Source organism: Centruroides sculpturatus, unplaced genomic scaffold, assembly GCF_000671375.1.
Source record: "Centruroides sculpturatus isolate CEXI.00-Female unplaced genomic scaffold, Cexi_2.0 scaffold162, whole genome shotgun sequence".
Lineage (NCBI taxonomy): Eukaryota > Metazoa > Arthropoda > Arachnida > Scorpiones > Buthidae > Centruroides > Centruroides sculpturatus.
The window spans coordinates 843,557-866,994 of record NW_019384555.1 but is presented as its reverse complement, the minus strand read 5'-3'; the positions used below and the strand labels follow the sequence as shown (position 1 = coordinate 866,994).

At 34.3% G+C, this 23,438-nt stretch overlaps 3 protein-coding genes across 6 annotated transcripts in view; all 3 read right to left on the bottom strand.

The window, feature by feature from the left end:
• Positions 1–657: 657 nt before the first annotated feature.
• LOC111623843 lies at positions 658–16,194 on the bottom strand. 4 transcript variants are annotated; one of them, XM_023366559.1, is made up of 4 exons: positions 3,655–4,278; positions 3,036–3,462; positions 2,120–2,334; positions 658–1,839 (listed from the first exon to the last, which is right to left on the bottom strand). In XM_023366559.1, exons 1-4 carry the CDS (start codon positions 3,685–3,687, stop codon positions 1,783–1,785), a joined length of 732 nt encoding a protein of 243 aa, XP_023222327.1. In that variant the 5' UTR covers positions 3,688–4,278; the 3' UTR covers positions 658–1,782. The 4 variants fall into 4 exon arrangements, with proteins under 4 accessions (XP_023222327.1, XP_023222330.1, XP_023222329.1 ...); XM_023366562.1 differs by lacking the exon at positions 3,655–4,278 and adding an exon at positions 16,070–16,194 and having other exon boundaries at positions 659–1,839; XM_023366561.1 differs by lacking the exon at positions 3,655–4,278 and adding an exon at positions 3,588–3,652 and having other exon boundaries at positions 659–1,839.
• Positions 16,195–16,512: 318 nt separating this feature from the next.
• LOC111623841 (sulfotransferase family cytosolic 1B member 1-like) lies at positions 16,513–19,369 on the bottom strand. Its single transcript, XM_023366558.1, has 6 exons — positions 18,866–19,369; positions 18,579–18,796; positions 18,332–18,461; positions 18,084–18,184; positions 17,812–17,995; positions 16,513–17,738 (listed from the first exon to the last, which is right to left on the bottom strand). Exons 1-6 carry the CDS (start codon positions 19,140–19,142, stop codon positions 17,380–17,382), a joined length of 1,269 nt encoding a protein of 422 aa, XP_023222326.1. The 5' UTR covers positions 19,143–19,369; the 3' UTR covers positions 16,513–17,379.
• A 1,364-nt stretch (positions 19,370–20,733) lies between these two features.
• Positions 20,734–23,438, bottom strand: part of LOC111623806 (sulfotransferase 1C4-like) — a 13,851-nt gene continuing 11,146 nt past the window's right edge. The window contains exons 2-5 of the mRNA XM_023366507.1: positions 21,435–21,713; positions 21,148–21,365; positions 20,901–21,030; positions 20,734–20,753 (exon numbers count right to left, since the gene is read on the bottom strand). Of these exons, the coding sequence (XP_023222275.1) occupies positions 20,734–20,753; positions 20,901–21,030; positions 21,148–21,365; positions 21,435–21,711 (645 nt within the window). The 5' untranslated portion in view covers positions 21,712–21,713. The remainder of the gene's footprint in view (positions 20,754–20,900; positions 21,031–21,147; positions 21,366–21,434; positions 21,714–23,438) is intronic.

Genomic DNA, 23,438 nt, shown 5'->3' with positions numbered 1-23,438 from the left:
TTTTTAGTTCAAAATTAAAATCAAATTTTATCGTTTCCTTTTCTTTCAAAACTAAGAAAATATTTTAAACGGGAGAATATTTATTACTCTTAACCAGTTTCTACTCCACTTCTTATTAAATTGTTGTTTTACCCACCCGTTATTAAACCGTAATACCGGTGATGCGTAATTCTACGGGCAAAAAGGACAATTGCCCCGAGTCCCCCCACCGACGGGGGACCCCTAATTCGTATTTGTCTAGGCCCCACCGAGCTATTTGCGTAATACCGAGGAATAAATAAACGGTAAAACGGGGAGAATTATATTATTTAAAGAAACTTTTATTCCGATAATATATAAATATTCAAAAGCCGAAGTACTGTATTATTATTTAGATTAATGTAATTAAATAACTTAGATTTGTAAGAGGTGTTTTTAAATTGAAAATTGCCTTCTAACAGAACGTTCTGAGCGGGGGGTTACAACAATAGTGACCCGTAATGCGTAAACATTTTGTACCCTGCACGATACTTTAATAGTAAATAAAAACACCTGGTTAAATCGCAGTCTTAAGTCTTTGCCCGTTTGAATATCGGAATTGAAAAACACTTAAATTTGTAATCCGGGAATTCTGTTTTATTTATTATTATTATTATTTCCGATCCAGGTATTATTTATTTGTATTGTTCTAGCGCGTTATCGATATTACTGTCACGCGGTCCGTCTGAATTTTACCAATAACGAGAGCGAAATATAATCTGAATGATGAAAAATGTATCGGTAAGGCTTTTCAAGTATTTTTATTTTTCGACGGATTATGTCCAAGTTTCTACCAGCTCGTCCGAATTTTTCAAGTAAAAAATGGGCACTGGTAACCCAAGCCGAGTAAACAACGTTCCGAAGTCTTCTTTCGCGTGACGATGTTTTTGTAGATAAAGTAAATTAGAATGCTTTAGGCAGATTTTCCATTTAACAGACGATTTACCCGATTGTTACGGATCTCGTTGGAAGTTACGGCGGAAGATTAATAACGGAAGTGATGTCAGATAACGACATCACACGCTTCCATCGAAGAATTAGCGCCTCGCTAGCCACCGTCTACAATTTAAAAATTCGATACAGCCGTAATTAGTGTCAAAACTTTCGATAATTGAGTTATCAACCCTTTTGTCGGTAACGAACCCTTTCGAATTTGTATCGGCCGTGGCTGAAATTTACAATTTAAACTTATTTCGAAGTGAATCATCCGAGATTGCCGAGAAAGCCAACGTATCGGTCGAGTTCTGCACACATTTTAATTGTTCAAAAATTGAAAAAATTTATTTATAATATAAATTTTAAACAAAATAAGAATGCGGCGAATACAAAAAAGGTTAGAATTACAAAAAACGTATGTACAAAAAATAGAAAAAAGGTAGAAAAAAACTAATATATCACGTTAGTAGCTTTGACTACAAAAACATGGATATCACAACATGGTACGAGATCAATAGTGAAATATATAATATAATATATAATTGTATATTTTTTCCATGGCTGCAAAAAATTCGTTTATGTACAAATATGTCTTCAAAAAGAAAACAAAAATACTGAATTTCTTTATATAAATACTACGTTGCTCCAAGTTCGCGTAAATATTGTTTGGTCTCTCAATATTATATAATAATCGACTAGGTACGAGAAGAGCAATACTGTCACATCAATTTTCGAGCGTGAGGTAATTGGGTGTGACTTTATCTCTATTGGTTGAGCAAAAGTCCAACAGGAAATTTCTTTGGCATGCTACTCGGCTACTCCCGGGGGTCACGTGTCACTCTGCGAGTAAGATCGCGAACGTCGCGATCTACCTTGGAAGAGAAGCTGCAAAAAGAAAAACAGAATGGTTAGATATTTAAACGAAAACGGGGGTTTGCGAAGTAAACACGGAACGAGAGTTTTGTTTCCGCCCTCCCGACCACCTGGTCCTTAGGGACAGGTGCGGGAAAACCGTGGGAACAGATGATACAATAACCCCTCCCCACGCTAACACCTGATCTTAAAGCGTTTATACATACATACGCACGTACAACTCGAGATAACAGTACAGTTTCTAAAAAGTCTGCGATAATTTATAATTATAAAAGGATCTGACGATACTTACACTTAATCCCGATGCCGATCTCATTCTCTCGAAGTCATCGCTAAGTCTTCTCAGCCTCCGACCAAATACTGCTATGTTAGACGTATCCAAGCTACCGACAGGAAGAGATACAGAAGCCGATCTTGCACGTTCCACGTGACCAGACCTACTGCCATTGTGTTGCACAACATCTGGTAACGGAGCACGGACGGGCGCTAACCTGGGTTCGTCATCGACTGAAAAAAAAAACAAATAAAGATAAACGTCGAATACGCCGTATTTATTTCGCGGCCGCGCAAATAAAACGAAAATGCAGACAAACGCATTTGTTTTCGCATTAACCTTTCCCAGCTGCAGGCGCTAGATGACCCTACTGACCTCCAAAGGAACATTACCCATCAGCCCCGGTTCTGTCCTTGAAAATATATCAACGACAGATTTATCAAAACAGAAAGGACCGAAGAAAAACTAATACCTGCCACTCGGACCGTGCAGGTGAAGACTAACGTTTTACACGTCGTTTAATAAGAAAAAACAATTACCGAGAGCAACAAAATATAGGTCAAGTACTTTTGTAAAACGGCGCAGTCTAAATTTCCGGGGTTAATACTAGCGACAGCTGGAACACACGACTGGCAAAGTACAAAATCTGGATGAGTCAGACATCTTGACTTGATCTTTTTGGCAAACTTCCAGCTTACGGCGGGTTCCGTCTACCTGGCATGGCCATCGTCTGCCGTTTTAATAACCCCTAGTGACTCGGGCTGAATTTTAATGAACCGCGGAGTGCAGATGTCGAATCGAACGTGCTCCGAATAATTTCCGACGGCCAAGACTCAACAGGTGAACGGTACCCACTTGTTACGCCACAGAGTAATAACAGGGACCGACTGGACAGATTTGTCATTGTCGTCGCGTGTTTTTAAGTGTCTCTTACCTACATCCCGATCTCGGTCGGGGCACGTTTGCGTAGAAACGTGTCTCATAACCCTGACCAGTCCGGTGTTTAAAATCTGCGGACACGACAATCTTCTAAACGGCGAATGAGTTATAGAATATCCTAATCTGGGTGTAGAGTTACTTAGAAGCATCTGTCGACCTGGAAACGGTATGGGTATGGGCGAACTGGTCGAGTGGCCCGCGATGCGGCTTCGAAAATCCTCATCACTGTCGTCTTCGGAGGGAGAATGCAGATTAAACATGTCGTCGGGTTCGCTACAACTGTCCTCTTCTTCGAAGTTAAACATGGAATTTGGCCCGGAGGTACTCGACGGCGACGGTTCGTATCCACTATCGGCTTCGTTCGGAGGTGCCGAAGTTGTCGAAGTGCCGGGAAACGGGTCCAAACCGCAATATTCCATCATCTGTCGGCGATAAAAAGGATAAAAACAATCACCACTGACCGAAAAAGGCGGCTATTTCGAAACAAATAAACTTATAAAACAGTAAAAGTCGGCTTTTCAGTCCGTTTACAAGATTAAATAACAACCGTTTAACGCCAACAATAGCTAATTAGCTGTATTATGACGCAAAATCGTTCCCCAAACGACACTTACGACAGCGATATCCGTCTTAACCACATCCGACATAAACAATACGCCACCTATAAGCAGAGCCACTCGAAAATTATTTTTTAATAATATAAATAATTAATATTAAAACGATTGGTAAACACCCAATAAATTTTAATTTATTATTATTATTATTAATATTATATTATAAACCCAGGAGAATTCTTTCCGTCAATATTAACGCCCTCTCCTTACAAGTGTGACGTCGGGGATTATATCCTGTTGTTTTTTGCGCATTTATTTGCGAATAAATTTAAGATAAGGATAAAACGTTCGATGGTTAAATAAAACAATCTGACAGCTCTGTGTGTGTGTAAGACGATAGATCTGCATCGTACCAGCAGCGCAGTTATAGGTCCATTGTAAATAGGGGGTCATTGACAAGACGCATCCAGGCCCGGATAGGGTGGCCTTGGAGAGCGGCGTCGTCGCCTGCAGGCAAGTAGGACCCTGCAGAATAATCACCTCGCTTCTTGTAAGACAAGTTCTGCTAGAAACTTTGGCTTTTAATTTATTCCTTTACTAGAAAATACTTTACTAAACGCTAGCGTTAAAAAATGGACGTGTCCAAACACGTCGGACGGACAACGGCGTTAATTATACGATTATGAGGCGTTTACGACGTTTTAAGGGATGGAGTAAAGCGTAAGCGACTTACCGATTAGTGACTAGTCGAACGTCTTGTCGAGAAGAGCGAGAGGATGTATTTGGTCATCCGAACTGTACAATCACTTTGCCGCCACACCGCACGTCTGTATAAGCATGGGTTTGTTGTCATCGGTGACGTGGCGCCGTCTACCAATCGACGCGTAGTTTTTGATGACGTCCGTTTAGAAAACCAATAAGACGGTCAATTACCGTGACGCCACTAAAATAGACTAATGGAACGTCTCGAAAGATGACACTTTCACTTCTGACCAATGGGAATTGGGTTAGGGGGAAAAAAATCATGTACGAACTTGTTTGCTACAGACGAGCGCGATTTTGTACGAATTATTTTAAAATGGTAAAGAATACAACAAATTTAATGTCATTCTATTTTAACTTTGTATATATATTTAATCTGATTATTATCGGTATTAGTATTTAAATCGAGTTTAAAATAATGAATATATAATTTGTAATTAATAACGAATCCGTTTACGTATAAAACGGGAAGATTTACTTTTTGACGCGGATAAAATTCTCATTTACGGCTTTTTTTGTCCGCGAATGGAGAGATTACGCGTAAATAAAGCCTATTTTAAACAATAAAGAAAAGCACTTTTTTCCTTGTTTACGCGGTTTTAGAATTGTAAAAGATGATAAAGATTGAATGCAAACTCGTTAATATCACCCAGAAACATCTACAAATCATTTATAAATAGAAAACAAGTTGGCTAATGATAAGTTATGTTACCGGTTAGTAGCAGGCTATTCGGATGTGTTTTATTTGGACGAGGTGAAAATTCGATGGCAATACGACAGATTTTAACAAGTTATAACGGGCCGTTTGGAGGAGGGACTGGGCATTTGTATATAAGGTCGCATGTTCAGGTATCGTATATAAAAATGTTTCATTTAAATGGCAGTAATGCGCATTCCGTTGGCTTTTAGATGACAAATTTCTTTAAAGCAGAGTCCGTTGGCCGAGTATCTACTCATAGATCATCTCTCAATAGAACTAATGTCTCTTTTCTGCAAAATGCTGTTTAAAAGCATCGACTTGATTTATGTTTTGAGAGGAAGTGAAACGGGGAGATTTGATCCATTAAAGTCAAACAGGAGTCTCTATAAATTTATGGATTGTTGAAAGCCATCTCTGAATTTTTAATAATTCCGTTTCGACGAAAATACTAACAACAGAAAAAGATTGTTTTGATACATTAATGTGTCCAGAGTAACCGAATAAATTACCAATGACAGTTTGATTGCCAACTATTCTTTCTTTTATCTGTCGACAATATGCCGTAGACAGGCATTCCTAGAGTTATTACGTGTTTCGGTAACAGATATTATTACTTGTTAAGGACATTAGTAATTTTATTATATATAAATTCCAATAAATTGTATAGCGGTCGGGAATTTTATAGTTGGACTATTTCTATAGCTTAATTGCTCTTCGGATCTGAACCGAAAGTTGTAAAACTAGCTTAATAAGATGTATTAAACGGATTGGTTGCGATACAGTTCTAAGTAATTATTATAAGCACTTTTAAGAATGATGTATTAATTATAAACAAAGTCGATGCAGTTTTTTATTAGGAAAATTAAAATCTGAAGAAAATATTAGGTAATTTTCGCAGCTTAATGAGAAATATTATGTGTAGAAAGAGAGAATAATAAAATCTTAATGCGTTTATTTGCATAGATAAATGTTGGCAATTGAGAAACTATCGACAGTTTAAGCCATAATAGCCACTGTTCCATATGTATTAGGAAACAAAATACAACGAATGACAAATTACCAGCGAACTTTCTCTATCGACTTTTTACAATAGATACGAGTGCAGAACACGACTCTCCACTTTAATAGCTAGGAAAACGTCGCATCACGTGACACATCTTTTCCCTTAACGTCGTCGAGTCCGGAACTTTATAACCAATTGATTCTTGTAAACGCCTCCAACTGGTTTTGATAGATCCGAAGCTAAAGGACGTTCGACTGTGACTCACTAAATCACCTGGACACACCTGACACGATAAAATGATGAAAAGAAACTGAATTGTCCGCCCCACTTAACAGAGATGTAACTGTCAGAGGAACCGGTGAAAAATCACCAAATGTTCATTCTGTTTTTATTTAAAGTGGTTGTTCTATTTGGTTTCTGAAGAGAACTCATTTATCTGCTACGAGCTGAAGTGAATAGAGTTCAGTCGGACGAACATCTGACAAATATCTTGCAATTTCTGTTCTACGATGCAATTTCGTATAGTATATTCGGCAATTTGCAAACGGAATATTGGCTATTTTCTGATTGTTAATCAGTTTACTTTTAAGTTAAAACGATAATTGACTACGGATTTACAATACAATTATTATCTGCTTATCGTTATGTAAAGAAAAAAGTTCAAAGTTTGCTCTCGTTTTTCCCCCTTAATTATATCTTTTAAATAAGTGATTCGATTGCATTAATTTTGACATTATAATAAGCACTTATCGTCTTTATATCTCGACAATTCTTTTCCTTTTTCTCTTTCGGTTTTGTTTTCGTACAATGCCCGTAAATCTCTATTAGTAGGCCTATGTTTGTTTGTTTTCTCTGCCCATTAAATTCGCTTTAAGAGATTTAAAAATAATCTATTGATAACAAAATATTAATACCTACTGGAAATAATTTATAGGATGTGTATAAATGAAAAACCTGCCTGTATAAACGCGAAGACAGTTAAAATAAAACGTTACACTACAGATTATTTTTCTGTCATAAATCTCTGTTTAATTTATCTTAATTCTTCGACAGTTGTTGAATTCGTGTCGTATCTTCTCTTCTATTAAAATGAACGATAACGTAATATTAATATATACTAATGTAGAATGCAAACTTTAGCCACCAAACTCGTGCTTCGACTATATTTTAGCAAATATACAATAATTTAGACTTATCTTCAGATAATATACTCTAATAAATAAGCGATTATCTCCATTAAGAATCGACCTTAAGTCTATTATTTATTAGTCTGATCCTAAGACAAACAAGTAATGACTTAGTTAAATTAGTCTAATCTAAAATTTTGATATAATTGCTCGTTATTCCTCTATTCGATAATTGCGTTTTAAATCTACAAATAATAATTTGGCTAAAATTTATTATTATCTGTTGCTTCGGGCTGTTTATCGATTTCCCTAACAGATGTTAATATAGGCTCATTTCGGATATAATTTAAAATTTATTATTATTATTTTTCACATCTAATTTCAATAATTAGAAACGGGAATGCAATATTTCCATTTAATTAACATCAATTTTTGCTGCACGCCTCATTCATAATTGAAAAAAGTATTGTTTACATGATCAAAGTAAACATCCTGAATATGCAAATTTCGAGTCTACTTTAAAGCTCTAACTCTTTGTTTCCTAGGCGAATGCAATTTGAAAACGTAGGACAGACTTTTATTCCACTATGAAGTTTGTTCGAGAGAACATAGTTGTATATCATTATATTCAATATTTTGACATTGTTATCTGCATTAATTAAATTAAAACCGATAAAATATGAGCCATTTTCCTACTAAATTTGAATGTAATCAGTGTACAGCAAATGAGTTGACCGTCCTTAATTACTACATCCGAAGAGTAACATTGGTAGACCACATAAGCGTGGCCCTTTATATATTGACATTGCCCGTCTGAATTATGTCCATAATGCACGATTGAGTGACATAATTCACTCAGTACCGACCGGGAGGTGAGAGGGGAGGAAAAACATATATCCGGCCGTATAATAAATTTAATTAATGTTAACCATTTTTGGTTTAACTGGACAAATGAGGATTTGCTGCCGATGACGTCAACGACAAGATAGATTAAGTTTCGAGTGTCGTATCCCTCTTTTTTGCACGTTAATAAGGCAAAACTTTACCAAAGGCCTCTGGTATACTTGCATTTTATTTGCTCGTTGCTGCAATCGTTTTGTTTTTTGCTCCAGGCCAGTATTCAATTTTGTAAATTTGTATGCTTATTTTTGATATTAAGCATTTAAATCTTTATTTAAAAATAAAGAATTCATTTACTTCGTGCCATAAATAATAATTGTAAAGCTGTTTAAATCAATTATATATTAATGTTACATTTATTTACTTCTATCTAACTGATCGTCAGCTTGATCGGTAGTCCGCGAACTATAGTTTGAACACTGCTAATATAGGCATTCACCCCGACAAATCTTCAATATTATTTAATTTTAATATCAAAACGAATGAAAAAGTCTATGTCATCAGTTGAAAATGCGTAACAACAACAATAATAAATTTACAATCTTAAAGCATAGCATCTATTTGCGGATGGCATTGAAAATCAAACATTGGTGAAAATCAAACAATACAATCGGGAAAGATAAGTAGAAACAAAGATAATTTTGAAGTAGACCTATTGGAGTAATCTGACATTATTGACACGGCGTAGCTTAGTATAATGTGACCTATGTGAACTGTCATTTGGCCATGTCCTAGGGCAGGTGTCTCGTATACTGCAGCACCGAACAGGTCAAATAACTGTTAGGTAGACTTATCCAACCGCAATGAATGGTGCAGGTGCCGATCCGATTACCTGATTACACAGAACTCACCAGATGGAAAGTGATACACGCATTGTTCATTCAATTAACTAAGAGCAACAATTGTTAATCTTCTTACACCGCTCTTATCTCGTAAGCCCTAGTAATTAATAAGAAGATTTATACATATATATCTAATTTATTCTAAAAATGTAATTTTCGTTTCAAAATGAGGTAAACCGAACTGACTCAACAAAGACCAAATTAAAAATTTATGATCCCATTCAAAAACTTTAAATAGAGGATTTAAAAATAATTTTAAACGATAATAAACTTCAATTAGATAACAATAATTTTCAAATTGATTATCAATGCGGTTTTTCCCGTATTGTCGAGTATACTTTGATTGGATAATCCATGAAAGGGTTGCAGTAATTCAGCGGGTAATAAGGGTCTGAAAGGACACGTGTTGTACCCTACCATTCCAAAATATCCGACGTCGAAATTAATCGTCTGAATTGACCGCATTAATTGTCGGAAGTTGGATTTAAATCACCGGCAATTTTTTCATTAAACATTGTCTACTTAAGTTTATGCATCCCTCGATGAAGAATGACGTACGTTTTCAAATCTTCTAATTAAAAGTCCATTAAATAATTCTTAATTGAATTTATTTACATACTAAAGACGAGAATGTTAATTTAATAATAAAAAATTACAATTAATATTATTTTCCTATTTTAATTAGTTATTTTTCATATTAATTTAACGCGTAAATAATTGTATTTAAATTTATAAAACTTAAGCTTCCTAATCGAATTTAAATTTGATTCTTATTTAATTTTATCTTTCGTATTAAAGATAAAAAGAATAAAATACGACGACAGATTTAAAAAATTATCTATTTATCTCACGTTAAATCTTTAAATATTAAAAAAAATTATTTATTTATTTATTTATTAAATAACGTATTTAAATGAGTCGAAAAATGTAGGTATTCGAATTCTTAAATTATGTACGTATGTAAATTGTACGGATGAATTATCTACGTTGATGACTGATATATTTCACTATAGAATTTCTCTTCTAGTCTATTGCGAAATTGTTTATTTTAAGCATGGTTTCGAGATAAAACTAGTGATGATGGACTGTTTTCTACTCCCTTTGTTGAATATGAATCATTTTGTCAGTTTGTTTTTGCTTAACCTGTAATTCATTAAAACTATATTCATTTTTTTAATTTTCTTTTACTCTTAATATTTCTATCTACATGGTCTTTTATTTAAGAATACTCCGAAAATATTCAATAATATTTTTATTTCGTACAATTTTCGACTTTGTTTATATGTTAAATAAATCATAAATTATTAAACTAGACCTAAATAACTCATTAATTTATTTAATCCAACGATTTCTCTCCTTCGAAGTATACTTATTTATACGTTTTTATACGCGAATCTTAAATTCGAGTACCGTACAGTAGGTGTGTGTGACGTAACCAATGGACATCCTTTTCGTTTTATTATTGGCAATTTCTTTTTATAGTATATCGTCTAGCTCTTATATAATTTGTATACATTTCGTCCGAATTTTTTAAATACCAGAAACTGTCGACTGAAATAATTACAATCGGCATAAAAGTTTGATTATGTCGTTACCTTACGTTTAGATACGCCGATCGGAATTGGCGGGGCCGATTTGCGCGTAAGCTAAACAAACAATAGCTTAGGGCCTCCTGGCGTTACCAGTCTACGGCTTAAGCGTCACATTTTTATGCGTATTATTATTTGGTGGGGAGAAGGGCCCGTTATATATTAATATTTAGGAAAACCCAGATAAGTTATTTTAAAAAATTGCTTAAACAACACGCGTCTTATCGGTTTCTTTTAGGCATAAATTTTGGAGAATATCTATCGTCCTCGGGCGGTTTAATTTTAGGTCTGTATCTACTAAAATTTAATATATTTTATATCTGAAAATTCAAATAGGACTACGGGCCTAAGCCAAGCAAATATAGGTTTTATATTAGAATACTTTTTGCAATTTCTTATAAAGGAATTAATTTAGTTATAAAGAATTATATATTTAAATAATTCCTAACACTTGTATATTTTCATTTTGTTTTAGAAAGAATACGCTAGATAATACAACTTATTTTTAATAATATTAATCATTTTATGACTATTTACACGAATAAAAAATATATAGCCTATATATTAATAATTTAATTTAATGTTGACAAAAACTTGATTAATATTAAAAAATTAAATAAACGAATACTTTTATTATAGAAATTTAAGAATGGTTTATAGTAAAATTTTACATTTTTATCCGTTCAAAGTTATATCAAATAATTTTGTTAGAAGGAAGAATGTCCGCGGAGGGTCGGTTGCCTTTTTAAATATAAAATCAATCGGTGGTACGTAGCTTACGTACGACGATATTTTTACGGTTGCAATAATAATATTTCTTTTATTATCGCGTTCATAAATTTGCATAAAACATTATTGTGGCCATTGTTATTGTTTTTCCTTTCTTCTCTCTCGTTTCCTGTTTGATTTCTTTCTTACGGAATAGCTTTTAACAACAAAACTTTCTTAGTCAAAATATTTTGCATACTTATGTTTTCCTACTTCCATCGACTTTCCGTTTATTTATTGTACGTTGTAAGCCCGATTATATTTCTTTACCTTGATTTCTCCGCTTTAAAATTTATTTACGTTTCCAAAAACTACCATAATTTTATTATTGTAGTAGTAGCCAGTTTGTTATATACTTCGTTTCTATGTTTAGTTCCTATTTATTGCGCGAATTTAATCTTCGGCGCTCAATTCTATTCTAAATTTTCTAGCGCAAAACTTTTTCATTATTACTTTGTCGGCATTTATCCGAGCTTCGAATAATATCGTATTCGCCATTTATTAAAAGTGAAATATCGTTTTATAGTTTGATAAAACTATAAAACGATATTTCACTATAATAAAAATTACGATAGTTTATAAAGTTTTATAAACTATCGTAATTTTTCACGTGTTTTTATTAAACATTCGACGTAAGCAAATGCGGCCTTTAGTAATGACCAATACTGAAGATCGATTCTTCGTTTATTTTACAATATTTTAAATGCAAAATATAAATTACCCGTTTAATCCCTTTTATAAACTCAATTCGTCTATTTTCTATAATTTATTAAATGTTTCCAATTATTGTCGATTTCTAAAAGAAAATTAAAGTCCAAGGTGCATTCGTACGTTTATGTCAATTTGACGTCATTCTCACAGCTTACTTAAGAGAAAATGCGACAATAACGTCACTTCGAGGTAGTTTCTGGCGAAACTGTAAGTAGGGGAGATCGGGGCAACTTCGGCAAGCGGGGCAAGTTTGTCAAGCGCTTTTTTTAAAAAACAAATTAAAAGGAGACTTTGGTTATAGGTTAGGCAGTTGAGTTTTATTGGTGGCTTGTTGAGTGTAGTGTTTTTATTGTTCTCCAACAAGCGTAGTTGAATTATCGAGCAAATTTTCATTTTCGTTCAATTCCATATAATATTTTTTTTCCATTTATATTGAATTGGCAGGTTTTGTTATAATTGCATGATAACGAAAGTTACTTTTCCTGTTAGAAGGATGTAACTTCAACTTATTCACGTGGCCAGATCGTGGCTCGGCATTCTGTTCTCAGGGTTGTACTTAATGTTTCGAAATCATGACTAGCGGGGTAAGATCGGCAACATAAAGCCACATTAGAAGCAAAGGATAAAAATCAAACAGATGATAAATGAAAACGTGTTTGCATTTGTTATTCATGTATATATGTCTTTGAACTTGCATTTCGTTGTAATAATATTAAATGGGTGTTGGATTTGTATTTCTTTGTTCTAATAGTGAATTCCAACTTATACATGGTTAATAACATAATTTTATATACGTGCCTATCTTGCCCCATTACTGTTGCCCCTATACCAGGGGCAACTTTAATAAAAATAATTAAAATAATTACAACTTTACAAAAAGAGAGAAGTTGCCGATCTTGCCCCTATACCCGGGGCAACTTCGTCAATTTCTCTCTTCTTGTAAAGTTGTAATTATTTTAATTATTTTTATTTCCAAACTGATTTTAACCAGTTCTATAGTAAGAAAACATTCCAATAGACAATATGCAAAGCTTTTTTTTTTTCAGTTTACAGCAGTATTTATTACACAAAATTTAAGTAAAGCTTAACATGCCGATCTTGCCCCGATCTCCCCTAATTACGGCGAAGACAGAATAAATTAACAACGCTTGAAATTATTTATCTACCGGTTTCGTGGGAAATAAAATTACACGTTAATCGATTGTAAATTATTAAAATTTTCGAGAAAAACAAGAAAACTACAGAAAATGTAATTATTTTGTACATAAAGAATTTTTTAAAATTTAATTTTGAATGTTACGTTTATTTTAAATTACAATTTTAATTTTAAATAAAATATTTCCGCAATAGAGCGTAAAAATGTATCAATGTTTATAATTTCATTATTATTATTATTATAAATTTCGTATAAATTTATTAATAGTCCTATTAATTTAACAATTATATGGAATTTATGGAATAAAATGTACTTATTTAAATAATTCTAGCGCTTCTAACGAAGACGTAATGAATTAAATTTCGGCAATTTTCCCGGTGAATAGTGATTCATTCTATTTACTCGACCGTCTCATTCTACCGAGGTGAATTTTTCTACTTCTTAATTTAAAACAACTAGAAATGCCGCCGAGCTACTACCTCGGAAAAAATAAAAACGAGTAAGAAAAATTCCCCGAACGAATCTCTACGGTCAGTGATTTCAATGGCATACAATGACCCAACAAAATACGCTACGAGAAAGAAATGCTCGAATTTTACAAATTACATTTAAAAAAATTGCTTTAGAAATCGTTTTTAATCGTTTTTAAGTCGTTTTAAAGTAATTATTAATATTAGATGTATTTTTATATTAATTTCGGCTAATTAAAAAAATAAATTCGAACGAGTTTATTGGAGTATCAAAAAGTAATGAATAGGTTATAAAACAAGGCGAACAAAGCTTCACCCGTGCGTGAATATTTATCAACTGCGACAAAAAAGTGGCAGGATAGACAAACTGCCCAATTAACCTCGTAAATGTGGCGTTATGAATCATAGAGAAACAATGATGACCTTTTCTGCGACTACAAAACAAAATATTTAACAGAACCTATCGCGGAATTACGGTGTGTTACGTCTATAACCACGCGCGTGGTGTACCGTGCACGCGCTATAACGTGAAGCACAGGTCTATAGGCTATATATATATATACGTATAAGGCCATTAGGCGACTGTCGTTTTTTTCTAAAGTATTATCTCCGGACAATCTTTTAACCCTTGCAGAATCATAATAGGTCCGTTCACAATTGTCATTAAGTTTTCGTGATCAGTTGGCCTTAACCCGTGCGTGTCGGGTCCCCAGCCACCTGCCCGATCCAAAATGATTTTTTGCATGCAATCTTATCCGCTGTGATGGATTGTAAAATGATCGACTTTCTTTAAATAATGCATTTTATTTTTAAAATATATATATTAATCGATTTAAAGTTAATAAGCCACATTAAAAATTGGCTTCGTATTCATTTATACAGAAAATTGTTTTAAGATATTTTAAATGTTTTAATGGGTAAAATTTCTTTTTATTTTAATAATTTTTAAGCTTCGGATTAGAATCGAAGCGTTATTAATTTAAAGAATTACCGTAAAAAACATTTAAAATATAAAATATCTGACGTAAGTAAAGCATTTCATCAGTCGAGATTATTTCAATTATGATGTCATACTGTAAAGGTTAGACTGTACAGTTCTCGAAATGAGTCATAGACGACATCCCCGCATCCCCTGACGTCATCCAAATACAGAAATATTTATAAAATAATTTCGCGACTTTCGATAAAATAATATACCTATTAAAAATGTACGACGTAATATGCGAATAACTTTAAAACGTATTTATAGTCAACACAGGTTAATTTTTGCGTCGTATTCACCCCACTCGATATAAATAACATAACTTATAAATAAATACTGTATTAATACGTAAAATAAAATAAGTAATTTATTCTATTCGTAATCGACGAAATGTCCCAAACAATGACACTCGATTACAGTTCAGGAAGAGATCGACAGTTTATTTTAGTGTACGTGTCGTAACTGTTCCGCCGGCGCTCGACTGTGACGTCACGTAAACGATTTCGATTCGACGGCATTCATTTTTATTACCATCATTGTATTTCGAACACGGGTCGAAATAATTATATGAATTGCCAGCCCGAAAATAAGCCGTAATCGGGACAGGAATTCGAGTCGAACGTCTGCAAAAATTGCCGACGAAATCGGTCCACCCGTCTGGTCCCAAACTACACGGCGTCAGTCTAATGAATGACTTAAGTGAGTTCTGCACGTGGTAGATAACGTCCGGTCTAACGGACCGTCCGACATCATTACGGACACTATTAGTTAATATATATTTATACAGTATTAATTAATATTGATGCGCGTAACGGCGACTATCGATACGGTAGGCGATCGACAAACGAAGACAATTTGTCATTAAGTCGTCCAATGATTATAATCACTCGGAATGGGGACGGTAGTAAAGGATTGATTCTAATTTATAAGATAACTCGGGGCAATCCGTCTTCTAACGCCAGATACGGCCAAGAACGAAACTAAATGGGAACATTAACTTTATCTCTAAAAGTTAGCTATACGCGAGTGTCTATCCCTTCCCGACAAAAAAAATACTCCTCTCCATCTTAAGGGTTGAACAAATGTCAAAATATATTCGAGATAAACTTCTAAAAGTGCAGAATTATTCAAATTTATTTGTAATAATTCTAGGATTTTCCTCCGAGTGATGCGAATATATATATATATATGATTATTATTTGTAAAGAAGCAACCGAGTATATGGACAGAAATTTTAAAGCGGGGGAAGAGGTCGATAAAACGGAAAAATTTACAATTTTATCAAACATTAAAGCGACTTTTACGATTCGTTAATAACTTTTAAAAGAAGAAAGTTTTCGCATTGTGTTACGACGAAAGTTGTTTATTTTAATGTTTAGGAGAGAGAGTGAAGAAGACACGGCGTTAATTTCGATTATATAAAAGAAAAAAAATTCGGGGCCAGTTAAAAAATGAAGTAAAGTACCTGCTCTTGTCCGACGTCTTTAAGGTGTGGCGCCGAAATGTCGTCTGCTGATTGTAAACAGTTCGTCTGCTAAATGAACTTGAGTAGTTACAGGTGAGTAGGAACGAAAAAAAATTCCCTCCTTACAATGGAGCGTGTTGTTTTAAACTTCCCCCCTTGTTTTATAAACAGCATCCACGCGTGTCAAATATTGCAAACGATATAATTACCCGCAAGGTTATAATCGCTATAAGAAAAAAATATCCCAAATTGATTTTTTAACACCAACGCGAATAGTTTTAAAGAAATTTTATAAGTCTTTATACTAATTAACGCTTACGTGTATTTTTTAAAATCCGCAATAACTTAAATTATTCGTGTTATCGAATCGCATTATTTATTTCCTCGTATTTATACGCAATTTTCTCGTTCGGAAAGAGAAATTAAAACTCGAATGCTTATTAAAGAAAAATTTTAATAAAAACACAGTTTTCTTATAATGGTGCTGCCATCTATCGACGGGATTAATTTTTATTCTTCCCGCGTGATATTTTTATTTACACAGGAGTAGCGTTTCGAAAAATGCCAAGTAAAGGAAACCCGAATACATTATACACACATTTAAATATATTTATAAATTATAAAAGGTTCCGGAATTTTAGAGAATACCTTACGCCCCGCATCGATTAGGTTGGACGTAAGCAGTGTTTGGCCATGGATAAAATACCGGTCGAAATACGTCTTTACAACGTATAAATGTGCGGTAGATCCGTGCCCCGAAGTCGTTAAGCGCTAAGGGACCGCCTACAATTTTTAAAGCCATTTTTGATTTCTCGTGTAGCTACGACGACGTATTTTCGCAACCTCCTTCCTCTCTTCCTCTACGAGTAATTAACGGAGGGCCCTTAAATTAAACATTGCTTCGACGCTTATTGTACATCTGTCTATCGTTATTTCTAAACCAAATCTCTGTAAATATGTATATACATTAATATTCTGTATTATTATTATCGTTATCGGATGATTGAAATTGTCGAGTTTATCCAATCTTTTCTTTTTTCTATAGTTTGGTCCCCTCTACTTCGCGTTATCGTCAAAGATTTATTCTATCGATATATCAAATAAATTTACACGGCCTTAAATAGTAGAAATAAGCAATTTTTGAAATAATTTTTCAAAAATTGTAATTTAATTGATACGTTTTTCTTTACTCTTTCTGTTCCGTGGCACTAAGAGGCCTCTTTTTTTAGGAAGCCCATTAGGGTTCGGACGGGTCCGAAATGGGGCGGCCGGGCGGCGAGGGAGGGGGCCCGATAATTTAATCGATATTATCAAAATACGTCGAATCCTAATATGTCCGGTTGGAAATGCGGATGGAAAGAGGGTATGAAGCATCTACATCTATTCCTCATTAAATTTGCATTGGAACGACTGCCATCGAGTTCTGTTTGGTTTTTATTTTCTTTCTGGCTTTTGATATATTCTAGCTTATCTAAATCGTAACCTTTTCGAGCGACGAACAAATCGGGAGTTACGACCACGATTCTTCCGTGTTCCTTCATTCTCGTAAAGGCGTCTTCCGGTTCGAATGCTAAATTCAATCCCGAATCTTTCATGCGGTTTCGATACAGTTTGTCGAAGCTTTGGTTTTGATCCGGAGAAAAGTAATTCTTCCAATCGCCGATAATTCCTGATAAATATGATCAAATTTTAATTTGTATGAAAATTTTACACCTACTTTCCTTTATTAAAAAAACAAACACCTTTTCTCATAAATTTCGATTGAGTCATATCGAAAAGATCGGGTATGGGAAGTACTTCTCTGTTTACCATGGCATTCGTCTTCATTCTCTCAAAAGTACAATGTTCCGAGATTCTTTGGATCGCTTCGGAAGAGATCGGACACCCTACAAAGTTCGATATTCGAGATATCATCCCGGGCAAATCCTTCGAAAGGTTTTTTAAATCAAAAGTGCGTTAATGCATTTAAAAAGTTCTGAAAATTTGAAATTTTACTTATAAATAAATTTCTTACTATTTTTAATTCTTCAAAAGTAATAAATAGAACTTTATCCGGATGAGATAAGTAAAATTCCCAATAGGACAGCACGTGGTCAAACCAGGAACCATATACAACTGTTAATTAAATTAATAAATAAATGAAATTGTTAAGATCCAAATTAGTCCGCGTTGATGTAATTTAACGTAATTATCGCTATTTTAAACGATTAAATTATAAAAAAGTTTAGGCGTTTCTTCAGAAGTATAAGAAATATTACTTACCGTGTCCTTTGGCGTAATACGATAGAAATTTTTCCCAAGATCCTCGAAAGTTTCCTAAAAATGTGCTCATTTTGTGGTGATGATAATAAGATACCGCGTTATCTTTCGGGTTTCGAGCGACGTATATGATCTACGAATCGAAACGGTGCCATTATTCTAACTTTAAGAAACATTCCCAACGTTTATTACTTATTTATTTACGTTTAATGGATAATTAGAAGATGCGCGGATTAATTGGAATACTTACTTTACATTTAGGTCTTCTTAACTGTTTGGGAAGCAAACGAAAGGGAAGGTGAGTGGCCATTAATCGTGGCGATTTCATGTTTTTCAGGTGACGTAAATGACCAAACACTCGTCCGACTTCTAAGTGTTCCACTCGATAATTGAGTAGCGTTTTCTCGGCCTTCTCGACGTCTCCGTTATTGTATATCAGAGACAATATCTCTTCGGTCCACGTGGTACCTAAACGACGTATTTATGAAATTAATCTTAGGTAAATCGGCTAATAGAAAAGATCTATTTTAAATGTACCTGATTTGGGATAAGTGACGATAAAAACGTCGTCGGATCTTACTTGGAAATTTTCTAAATTTTCTAAAATATTCGGCGGCACTAAATATCCTTGTAACCAAATTCCTTTGAATAATTGTGCCTTAGGAATATTAGATAAATATTCGTCCAAATCGGCATCTCCCGACGTCGTTACGTTGGAATAAGGAATGACTTTATCCTTGTTTTCTCCCTTATTCGAGAAATTCGTTATCAACGTTCCTACGGGAGTGTTGTAAAGGAACCTGAGAGACAACATATCTGCACAAAAAGTGTAGGCTACGCATTATCATTCTTTCAGTAAACATTTACAAGTTATTCTCATCTTATAAAACGTTAATTAAAAATAAAGAAATTTAGTCTAATTCAAAAGCTGAATTATTTATCGAATGAAATCCAAATATCTGTTGAATAAAACAGCGTAAATATTAAGTTTTCCTCATTATTGTTGTTTTTATTACCGATATAAAACGAATAAAAATCGTATGAAAAAAACAAAATAACTTTTTTGCAGTTTTTCTAACGAAATGTTTAAATTTTACAACGTTTACGAGATTAATTTAACATATTATCGAATATTAGTTACGAAAAATTGAAGTACAGTATTTACGTACGGCCACTGACGGAAACGTAAAATGGCCGTTGTTTGCAGGTTATTTTGTATCGACAAAATTGACAAAACGATGGTTCAGACGCGGCCTTTGTTGGAGATTCGATTATATTTTAGTTTCTTTCTAAACAATTATTATTTTTAATATCATTCATTTAATTTGATACGTACAGTACGGTACATTCCCACGGCCTGGCGTATACGGTATAGCCTACATAGTATATACAAGCTATGCAATATAGCTTACATATAGTGTATATTGTAATTTAATTTTTGTTTTAGTTAATTTTGTAAAATTCTAACAGTTTACATATATTTAATATCAAAATCTGAAACAGTTTACACATTATTCGAGGTAAAACAAAAAAGCTTTGTTAATAAATGCTTGGATATTTTTTATTTTAAAAAATATGTCAGTTCATCAAAGTTATTAAAGAGTAATAAATGAAATAACATTTTTCGGGCCGACAGATTCTCGGGGATTAGCTTCGGACGGGTCGAGTCCCGTCCCTCTTCGTCCGATTGTCCCTATCGTAATACCACCGGTAATAGAATAGTGGGTTTCGGGTTTTGCTCCAGGCAACTGGCGGGTGGCGTAGACTTTTCGTGTTTTTCTTTTTCGCGTTTAACACTCGCGAAAATCCCGTCAAAGCCGAAATATTTTAAAATATAATTTTACATTATCAACAAATTCTAATAATAAACTTTTATAAAGTTATCGAAAAGTCGACCGTACGGCCGAGTGGTTGGGGTGGCAACCCACCGCTTTGGGAGATCCGGAATGGATTAAGACCCCGAGAATTTTTCGGGGAATCTACCGTCCGGACATATCGGGTTCCATCCCTCGGCACCCGACCGCCCGATTGTAGGCCCGGCCGAATCCGCAATGGGCTTTTTAAGAAAGCCCTCTCGGTGCCCACCGCGCGCAAAGAGTTTAAAAGATCTATTAGAATTAGAGGAGAAGGTGGTATTATGGAACACTGCGGGTATTATGGAACCACCCCATTTCGAACCGATAATAAAGGCGAACTGTAACGGAATGTGGCCGAACCGAACTAGGCAGACATCCGTAGCAAGGAGAAAACCCGTTTTACTTCGGTTAAACGGTTGTCCGTATTTAATCGGCAAATTTGTTTTTTTCAAAATTCACAAGTTTTGAATGCTAAGCGAATTTAATTATTTTTAAAATATAAATCGTGAAGTTGTAGGTTCACTGGTGCACGTATTCCGTTCCAGAGACTTAGGGGGAACCATATACAACTGTTAATTAAATTAATAAATAAATGAAATTGTTAAGATCCAAATTAGTCCGCGTTGATGTAATTTAACGTAATTATCGCTATTTTAAACGATTAAATTATAAAAAAGTTTAGGCGTTTCTTCAGAAGTATAAGAAATATTACTTACCGTGTCCTTTGGCGTAATACGATAGAAATTTTTCCCAAGATCCTCGAAAGTTTCCTAAAAATGTGCTCATTTTGTGGTGATGATAATAAGATACCGCGTTATCTTTCGGGTTTCGAGCGACGTATATGATCTACGAATCGAAACGGTGCCATTATTCTAACTTTAAGAAACATTCCCAACGTTTATTACTTATTTATTTACGTTTAATGGATAATTAGAAGATGCGCGGATTAATTGGAATACTTACTTTACATTTAGGTCTTCTTAACTGTTTGGGAAGCAAACGAAAGGGAAGGTGAGTGGCCATTAATCGTGGCGATTTCATGTTTTTCAGGTGACGTAAATGACCAAACACTCGTCCGACTTCTAAGTGTTCCACTCGATAATTGAGTAGCGTTTTCTCGGCCTTCTCGACGTCTCCGTTATTGTATATCAGAGACAATATCTCTTCGGTCCACGTGGTACCTAAACGACGTATTTATGAAATTAATCTTAGGTAAATCGGCTAATAGAAAAGATCTATTTTAAATGTACCTGATTTGGGATAAGTGACGATAAAAACGTCGTCGGATCTTACTTGGAAATTTTCTAAATTTTCTAAAATATTCGGCGGCACTAAATATCCTTGTAACCAAATTCCTTTGAATAATTGTGCCTTAGGAATATTAGATAAATATTCGTCCAAATCGGCATCTCCCGACGTCGTTACGTTGGAATAAGGAATGACTTTATCCTTGTTTTCTCCCTTATTCGAGAAATTCGTTATCAACGTTCCTACGGGAGTGTTGTAAAGGAACCTGAGAGACAACATATCTGCACAAAAAGTGTAGGCTACGCATTATCATTCTTTCAGTAAACATTTACAAGTTATTCTCATCTTATAAAACGTTAATTAAAAATAAAGAAATTTAGTCTAATTCAAAAGCTGAATTATTTATCGAATGAAATCCAAATATCTGTTGAATAAAACAGCGTAAATATTAAGTTTTCCTCATTATTGTTGTTTTTATTACCGATATAAAACGAATAAAAATCGTATGAAAAAAACAAAATAACTTTTTTGCAGTTTTTCTAACGAAATGTTTAAATTTTACAACGTTTACGAGATTAATTTAACATATTATCGAATATTAGTTACGAAAAATTGAAGTACAGTATTTACGTACGGCCACTGACGGAAACGTAAAATGGCCGTTGTTTGCAGGTTATTTTGTATCGACAAAATTGACAAAACGATGGTTCAGACGCGGCCTTTGTTGGAGATTCGATTATATTTTAGTTTCTTTCTAAACAATTATTATTTTTAATATCATTCATTTAATTTGATACGTACAGTACGGTACATTCCCACGGCCTGGCGTATACGGTATAGCCTACATAGTATATACAAGCTATGCAATATAGCTTACATATAGTGTATATTGTAATTTAATTTTTGTTTTAGTTAATTTTGTAAAATTCTAACAGTTTACATATATTTAATATCAAAATCTGAAACAGTTTACATATTATTCGAGGTAAAACAAAAAAGCTTTGTTAATAAATGCTTGGATATTTTTTATTTTAAAAAATATGTCAGTTCATCAAAGTTATTAAAGAGTAATAAATGAAATAACATTTTTCGGGCCGACAGATTCTCGGGGATTAGCTTCGGACGGGTCGAGTCCCGTCCCTCTTCGTCCGATTGTCCCTATCGTAATACCACCGGTAATAGAATAGTGGGTTTCGGGTTTTGCTCCAGGCAACTGGCGGGTGGCGTAGACTTTTCGTGTTTTTCTTTTTCGCGTTTAACACTCGCGAAAATCCCGTCAAAGCCGAAATATTTTAAAATATAATTTTACATTATCAACAAATTTTAATAATAAACTTTTATAAAGTTATCGAAAAGTCGACCGTACGGCCGAGTGGTTGGGGTGGCAACCCACCGCTTTGGGAGATCCGGAATGGATTAAGACCCCGAGAATTTTTCGGGGAATCTACCGTCCGGACATATCGGGTTCCATCCCTCGGCACCCGACCGCCCGATTGTAGGCCCGGCCGAATCCGCAATGGGCTTTTTAAGAAAGCCCTCTCGGTGCCCACCGCGCGCAAAGAGTTTAAAAGATCTATTAGAATTAGAGGAGAAGGTGGTATTATGGAACACTGCGGGTATTATGGAACCACCCCATTTCGAACCGATAATAAAGGCGAACTGTAACGGAATGTGGCCGAACCGAACTAGGCAGACATCCGTAGCAAGGAGAAAACCCGTTTTAATTCAGTTAAACATTGTCCGTATTTAATCGGCAAATTTGTTTTTTTCAAAATTCACAAGTTTTGAATGCTAAGTGAATTTAATTATTTTTAAAATATAAATCGCGTAGTTGTAGGTTCACTGGTGCATGTATTCCGTTCCAGAGACTTAGGGATACATATTAATCTATGTGATGTTCACGTTTTTTAAATTTTGGTCTCGACAGACATAAGTTAATTCGAGATGGCGATGGGTGAAATACGGACCCCATTGGTGCTTTTACAGTAATATGGAACTCAACTCCT

What these genes read in the sequence shown, in the direction of transcription:
- LOC111623843 (XM_023366559.1), bottom strand. Translation starts at nt 3,687, where the DNA reads ATGTCGGATGTGGTTAAGACGGATATCGCTGTC. An exon ending in CGACCGAGATCGGGATGTAG is followed by an intron (nt 2,335 to 3,035) that starts GTAAGAGACACT and finishes TTTTTTTTTCAG; the next exon opens with TCGATGACGAACCCAGGTTA. An exon ending in GATCGGCATCGGGATTAAGT is followed by an intron (nt 1,840 to 2,119) that starts GTAAGTATCGTC and finishes TTCTTTTTGCAG; the next exon opens with CTTCTCTTCCAAGGTAGATC.
- LOC111623841 (XM_023366558.1), bottom strand. Translation starts at nt 19,142, where the DNA reads ATGTTGTCTCTCAGGTTCCTTTACAACACTCCCGTAGGAACGTTGATA. An exon ending in GTATTACGCCAAAGGACACG is followed by an intron (nt 18,185 to 18,331) that starts GTAAGTAATATT and finishes TTTAATTAACAG; the next exon opens with TTGTATATGGTTCCTGGTTT. An exon ending in CTTTTGAAGAATTAAAAATA is followed by an intron (nt 17,996 to 18,083) that starts GTAAGAAATTTA and finishes AACCTTTCGAAG; the next exon opens with GATTTGCCCGGGATGATATC.